This window comes from Elephantulus edwardii, unplaced genomic scaffold, assembly GCF_000299155.1.
Source record: "Elephantulus edwardii isolate Elephantulus edwardi_28Jun2011 unplaced genomic scaffold, EleEdw1.0 scaffold00021, whole genome shotgun sequence".
NCBI classification, from domain to species: Eukaryota; Metazoa; Chordata; class Mammalia; order Macroscelidea; family Macroscelididae; genus Elephantulus; species Elephantulus edwardii.
This window is the reverse complement of record NW_006399771.1, coordinates 15,107,960-15,115,677: the sequence shown is the minus strand read 5'-3', so window position 1 is coordinate 15,115,677 and position 7,718 is coordinate 15,107,960. Positions and strand designations below refer to the sequence as shown.

The following is a 7,718-nucleotide window of genomic DNA, read 5'->3' as shown; positions in this document are numbered from 1 at the left end:
ATTATTTACCTTTATCTTGTTGTGGTGCTCAAGTATTTTATAAATTCTGGATATAAGTCCCTTATCTGATATGTTATTACCAAATATTTTTTCTCCGTCTGTGGCTTCCCTTTTTACCCTGTTGGAGAAGTTTTTGGATGTGCATAGGGATTTTATTCTTAGAAGATCCCATTCATCTACTGGATTATAACAAATTAAGGCTAACATTGAGAATAACAGAAATTCTAGAACACTGAATTGTGCTCATACAAAACCTCAACCTAGACCAAGAAGCTGTTGTATGAACAGAGCAAAGTTTAAAATTAAGAAATTATAATATCCTTTCTTCATTTCATTTCAATCTGTATGCTGAGCAAATTATTTCAGAAGCTGGACTCTGTGAAGAAGAAAGTGGTATCAGGTTGCAGGCACACTCCTCCATAAACTTTGTTATGCAAATGGCACAACCTTGGTGCTGATAGTGAGAAGGACTTGAAGCTCTTGCTGCATAAGATCGAAGCCTTCAACATAGATTACATCTCAACATCAAGAAACAAAACTTCTCACCACTGGACCAAGAGGTGACATCATGATAGATTGAGAAAAGATTGGAACTGTTAACCGATCCATCTTACTTGAATCCACAATCAATACACTTATTACCAGTAGTCAAGAGATCAGGAGATGTATTGAACTGGGAAAGTCTGTAGTCAGGGACTCTGTAATTTACTGAGGAGCAATGATGTTAGTTTGAGGACACAGGCAAACGTGATTTAGGCCATGGTCTTTTCAGTCACTTGCGATGCATCTGAGTATTAGACAATGAATAAGGATAACGGAAGAAAAATTGATGTCTTTGAGTTGTCGTGTTGCAGGAAGAGTACTGAATATCCCACAGACTGCCAAAACAACAAAAAGATATGTCTTGGAGAAGGTGAATCCACAGTGCTCCTTGGAGGCAAAGATGGCAAAGTTTATTCTCACATATTTTGGGTTTGTTACTAGGAAACGCTACTCCTTGGAGAAGAATATAATTCTTGGAAAGGTCAAGGGACGATGAAAGAAAGGAATACTCTCAACCAGGTGGATTGGCACAGTGGTTATAGCAGTGGGCTCAAATGTATCAGAGATTGTGAGATTGGCACAGGATAGGACAGGGTTCAGATCTGTTCTCAGAGTCACTATGAGTCATACTCAACAGCACCTAACAACAACAACAACAGTTATCACAGATTGCTTGTGCCTTAGTTATCTAGTGTAGTTACACTATAAAAGCAATGCCATTAGAGGTTGAAGTTAACAAACAGAAATACATTTTATCACAGTTGAGGAAACTGTTGTTGTTATATGCTACTGAGTCAGAACCAACTCATAGCTGACCCTCTGGTGGGTTTTTAGAGGCTATAAATCACACAGGAGGAGATTGTTCATCTCTCTTCCTAGAGCAGCTACTGGGTTTGAACGCCTTTCTTTGGACTGACAGCACCACTCCTTATCACTAAGGCTAGTTCAAGACATCCTAATTTAAGGTGCTGGATGCAGTGGAAGGCTTTCTCTCTGTGGACTCGAAGGGTGTGTATCTCTTTGAGCTTCTGTTTCTGAGAGATCTTCATGTGCCATGCCATCTTCTATCTGTTTCTTTTGTTTCTCATTTAATATTTTGCAGATCTCCAAAGAGATTAACTGAAACACACCCTACACTAATCCTATTCATTAACAAAATGAAGACAATCCAGTACAAAGTAAGAGTATAACCACAGCAATAGAGAATAGGATTTACTACACATATTTTGGCACGTTAGTTGACATCAAATTTAATAAGATTCATTGTGACCCTATGAACAACAGATCTGAAGGCTATCCTGTCCTCTGCCATCGTCATCACTTCTGACATAGAGGGTAGGGTTTATGACACATATTTTAGGGAACAGAATTTAATCCATACCAGCCACAATTTAATTTATGCCATTCTATATGTTTGAAGCATGCCCTGGGTTAAAATAAATGGGTCAGCAAGGCTCTTGTTTCTTTCAGACAACTCCAAAACAGCCTAGGTTTCTTTGGTTTTTTCCAGATTCCCAGGCAACCCTTATTACTGGCTCTTGGCCTCTTCCTCTATATTTTCAAAGCCAGAGATGCAACATGTCACTCACCCTTCATGTGTCCTTTTTGATCACAGTTGGGAGTGGTTCTCCATTTTTAAGAATGCATGTAACTAGATTAGGCTCACTGAGTAATCCAGGGTACTCTCTCCATATCACGGTCCTTGACCTTAATCACATTATAAAGTCCCTTTTGGAATGTAAGGTAATATATTCACATTCCAAGGATTAGGACCTGAATGTCTGATGTTGGGAGACATTATATTGCCTACTACAATGATGAAGATTAGGAAAAAAGAAAACATCAACATGGTTTATTAAGACCTGTATATATAAAAAAAGAAGACCTATATAAAATTTTGAAGGTAATTTTCTTACAATGTCTTGAAAATCTCCAATTATAACAACTGTTGTGAGAGAAAGGCAAGTTAATACACCTAGGCTCATTTTTGACAAAAAGAAACTCTGGAAAATAGCAGACAAAAGGTAGCAGTGTCAGTTACATTGTACTATCAATAGCAAAACCAAATGCTAGACCTGAAAATCTTTAAAAATAAGGCAAGGACACCTCACTCATTGTACCTGCAGCATCTTTATTATTAGGAATGAAGATCTGTCTTTCCAACCTCAGCCCATCATTTTGCAGAAATAAAAAGCTAGTCATTCATTATTAGGAGCAGCTAGATAGACATTCAGAAAAGAGGCCATCCTTTCTAATAAAGATTTTTAAAAGAAAAAACAATTGTTAACTCTTTGTGAAAAATAAATTAAAGACATGAAGAGAAATATTGGAAGTTTTGTGCCTGCTTCATTGGTGACAATGACTACCTAAATGGTATTTCAGTCTTTCAGTGTGCTTATTTTGTTAAAATAAGGCTATGACAAAGATGCTGAGTGTTTGAGGACAATAGCCCAGTTTGCTAGCATGTGTATTTCTCTGAGCTATTTACATGCTTCCACAAACCTAATGGTTGTTTGGATGCCATAATGTCCTGCACCTGTACTCAGGAAAAGCAACATTAGTAAATTGCATTTCAGCCTATTTTGTCATTTCCATTCTAAGCCACCAAGAAACTCTAAACTGTGAAGGACAAATTATTTGCTTTGTGGAAGAGAATTACCTCAGTCCTCAAAACAGAATGCATTATACAGAGTCCTACATCACAGGATAAGTTAGCCTTACTGAAAATGTGTGTGTGTGTGTGTGTGTGTGTGTCCAGGTAGATGCAACTTCTGTTTAGATGACTCAGATGTTAGTTAAGGAGACAGGAGCAAGGTATCCATCCAGAAGAATTTACTGATGAGCGAAGCAAGGGATTGGGGTCATGTCCAAAAGGACAAGACTTCTTTACAATGAATAAGCAGGAGACACTTGAGAAATCAAGAACTCGACAACATAGACAAGACTGAAGCTAAGATTCAGCTTGCTGATCCAAAAGGATACTTAAATATGCTCGCCCAGTATCAGGTAGCTCTGGTGGCTTAGTGGTAAGGAACTGTGCTGCCAACGCAAAAGGAACACAGTTCAAATCTACCAGCTGTTCCACGGGAGAAAAATGGGCAAATCCCCATGTGATTTACTGCCTCTGAAAATCCACTGGAGGGTCAACTATGGGTCAGTTCCAACTCTATGATACACAACAAGTTTAGATAGTCAAGATTGATGCCAGTCCAAAAGCTGATAAAGAATCCCTAAGTAATAGCCAATCTATGATTGAAATGAGAATTTTCCATGTGGAGTAAGTAGCTTTGGTGCCTTTATCAGAGAGAATCTGCAAAGGCAAGGATTGACACCATCCTTCTGATTTTTTAAACATCATGATACTGTAGATTATTATCTCTGAATCATTTCCAAAAGTCCAACAGTTTCTGCTCATAAAAGTAACAGATCAGCAGGCTTTTCATTAACTCTCTGGACTCATTGACTCATGCACCTGAGGGCCTTTGCACATGCCTATTTCTTCTCTCTGATACAAGTTTCCATCACATCTTGAAATGATTGTTTCCTTTCTGTCATGTAGTTAACAGCTCAATTTAATGAAGACATTCCTGCTTATACTTCCCAAACTACCCTGTTCTCCCCTAGCTATTATTCATGTTTTGCCAAAGGGCATATCAAAATCTAAAAGACTCATGTTGAATTTTGTAGTTTTGTGGGATTTTTCGTGTGTTGGATTTTTTTTCCCGTTTGCTCATTGACATAACAAATGCATAACCTTTTTGTTTTTCACTGTACCTCAGACTCAACAGTGTTGTAGAGCTGAATTAAAAAATAGCCATTATGCTGTTCTTAAGAAAATGTGTTTGAGGGAGCTCTAGTGGCCTAGTGGCAAGAAGCTGCACTGCAATTCCAGAGGTATGTGGTTCAAATCCACCAGATGCTCTGCTGGAGAAGGAGGGGCAATCTCCCCCTGTACCAGTCAGATTGGACAGTGCACAAACACAAAAAAAATTTTTAAAAAAATTTTTTTTAAAAGAAAATGTGTTAAGTTGATGAAATTTCAATACACAAATATTCTCTTTCTCATTGCTGTGGAATCAGAACCAACTCATAGCTGACCCTCCAGCAGGTTGTCAGTGGCTGTAAGATATTGCCCATCTTTTCTCCAAGGAACAGATTATTGACTCAAACCACCTACCTTTAATTTGGCAAGGTGATTCTTTATCCACTAGGGCACCAGAGCTCTCCTGTAACACGATGCAAGAGACATAAATAGGTTTTAGCCTATGCCAAGGAACAAGCAAAGGCCTGACCATCTTAACAGAATACAATCTGATGAAAAAGGGAAGCCAGAAAAGTTTACTAGACAAAATCTCTCCCCTCAAACCAAAAACTAAGATTAGCTATGACCAAAAAGTTGAATAAACAGGAAAAAGGCATTTTCCTCTCTTCAGTTAAAGTTTATTTACAATAGATTTTTTTTTAACTGACCAGCAATTTAGTTGACAGAGCTGTTTTCTCGTATCTAGGCAAAATAGGGCAATATTCAGATTTGTTGTTCATCAGGTAACTATGAGCCATGCTCAACTTTATGGCACTAACAACAATAGGCCTGGTTTTTAAACATTTTGATAAAAATCCACCTAATTGGATGTGGAGCCGAAACTACACATTTCTAAGCAATGTGAGCCTGAATCATGAGCAATAAGACATGGCTGGGAAATTATAAATATAGATTCCAATTAATTGTTCAGAAATGTAATGTAAATCAGCAATACACTAATGAATTCAAATAGTGAACAGAGCAGACAATTTCTGTTCTTGAGCAATTTTGTCCTTATTCTCTATTCTGCCAGGGGAGGGAGCAAAGATAAGGAAAAAAAAGAGAAAATAAACAGCCACTTCCAATTTATAACTTTATCCTTTAAAAATATATTTCCGTTAAATCCAAACCAAACACACTGCCATCAAGTTGATTCTCACTAGCAGCAACCAACCCTCCGTTATGTTTCAAGTCTATAAATGTTCACAGGAGGACACTGCTCATCTTTATTCCTTGGAGCTGCTGGTGGATTGACTGGCCACCCCCCTTTTCATTAGGAGCCCAATACATGATTCGCTGCACCACCTGGGCTCTTTATATGGAAATTAGTTAGGGCCATTTCTAGCTTCTTCTAATGTCATATGCTCCAAAGAGAAGAGAGAAAATTTGGAAGTCTTAGCTCTGGTGGCTTAATGGAAAGGAGTTGTGCTGCCAACCCAACAATGTACAGTTCAAATCCTTTGTCCCCTTTGCAGGAGCTAGCTCTTCACTTGCTTATTTTTGTTGTATGCTGTCAAGTCAAAAACAACTCATAGTTAACCCTCTAGCAGGTTTTCAGAGGCAGCAAATCACATGGGAGGAGATTGCTCATGTTTTGCTTGTGGAGTAGCTAGTAGATTCAAACCATGTACCTTTGGCTTGGCATCACGACTCTTTACCCACTAGACTGCCAGAGCTATGCTTGCAAATGAGAACTAATTGTTAAAACTTTTAGGTATTTGTAATGCAGTTATTACACTGTTGCTCTCTTGAAATTGGTTATGGTCAAAGTATTTACATCACGGACATTAGCAAATATTACATATCAAGAACTTTTTGAAAGAGCTGGTTTATAGATACTTGTTCTCAATTCAACTGTAAATACTGAAATATTACAAAATCCATGTCTAAGACCATGTCTAAACTATGTCTAAGAGTTTGTGTAAAGTCTTTTAATTTTACAAAATCTTGTCATTAAAAAGATTCTAATATTTCCTCTAAAATTATTTACTTGTTACAAAAAATATTATCTTCTTACAAACTAAATTATGATCATTATCTAAATTACAACCTGAGCCCCTGATTTTTGTTTTTGTTTTTGTTTTTCAGATCCTTATGTGAAGATCCACCTGATGCAGAACGGCAAAAGGCTGAAGAAGAAAAAGACAACAATTAAGAAGAACACACTTAACCCCTACTATAATGAGTCATTCAGCTTTGAAGTACCTTTTGAGCAAATCCAGGTAAGAACAAATGTAATTTTGCCTTTCCATCCACTATCATTCCTTCAGACCATGTAAATGAAGCACATGGCCCTTGTAAACCATCAGTGCTCATACGTTCATGAGAACTGCCATCCATACTCCATGCACAGTTGATGCCAGACTTATATCGAGAGGGAAATAATAAAGTGGGCAGAATACACTGATTCATCAGTCAAACACAGTTTACCTATTCTGTTGAGAAAAGTTAAAGTAAAAAAAAAAGAAGAAGAATCAACACAAGTCACTGAGTAAGTGCATCCACAAAAATTAGAAGGTACTAGAAAATGAGCTCTGACATTTACCCCCATGCCATAATATGTAATTCTCCTTATCACAACTTTCTTGCCAACAAGTAGAGATAATAAAAACTATCAGCATCTTTTGTCCCTGAAGTTTCTGAATGTTTAACTTAGCTCTCTGGGTCTGGGTTGAACTGGATGGGTATTTTTGTAAATGTAGAACATTCATTTCCTAGACAATGATTGGATAAAAGGAGCTATCCTATATGGAGGCCTTGTGGTTAATATGTTCACAGCAGGATGGTCTATGTAGACATAATAATAGCATGTGTCCTATTATTTAAGGATTTCTAAAAATATATTTAAGTTTTTTCACTTCATATTTATGGTGAAACTATCAGAATCAAAACTTCATATCCAATAATTACAGGCTGTTTCTCACTAATTTTTAATGGGTATCACAGAGTCAGACTGCTTCAAGCAATTGCCTCTTATGTTTGTATTTGATTAAATAACACATATTACATGATCTCTATTATTAGTATAAAGGTTTACCTGTGACTTTAATAGGAAATGCAGGACAAACAAGTAAAAGCATAGGACTTAAAGTTCCAGAATTTTAAAAATCAGCAAACATTTTTCAGCTGCAGATTTTTGCTTTTAACTTAGAATATAGTATCTTATGAACGAATCACACCTTGATTCATGTGCACCACTAATATAATAGTTACATTCATTATATATTTTTATGTGGGTTGTTGTTGTTGTTGTTATGTGCCATCGAGTCGTTTGCGACTCAGCGACCCTATGCACAACAGCCCTAAACCCTGCTCTATCCTGTGCCAACCACACTGCCTCTGACACACCCATCCCGATTACCCCAGTCACCGA

At 37.3% G+C, this 7,718-nt stretch overlaps 1 protein-coding gene across 2 annotated transcripts in view; it reads left to right on the top strand.

The window, feature by feature from the left end:
• The window catches only part of SYT1 (synaptotagmin I), a 601,892-nt gene that overhangs the window by 580,600 nt on the left and 13,574 nt on the right, over nucleotides 1-7,718 (top strand). For both annotated transcript variants that reach the window (XM_006882549.1, XM_006882550.1), the window contains one exon: nucleotides 6,434-6,567. In XM_006882549.1, the coding sequence (XP_006882611.1) occupies nucleotides 6,434-6,567 (134 nt within the window). The remainder of the gene's footprint in view (nucleotides 1-6,433; nucleotides 6,568-7,718) is intronic.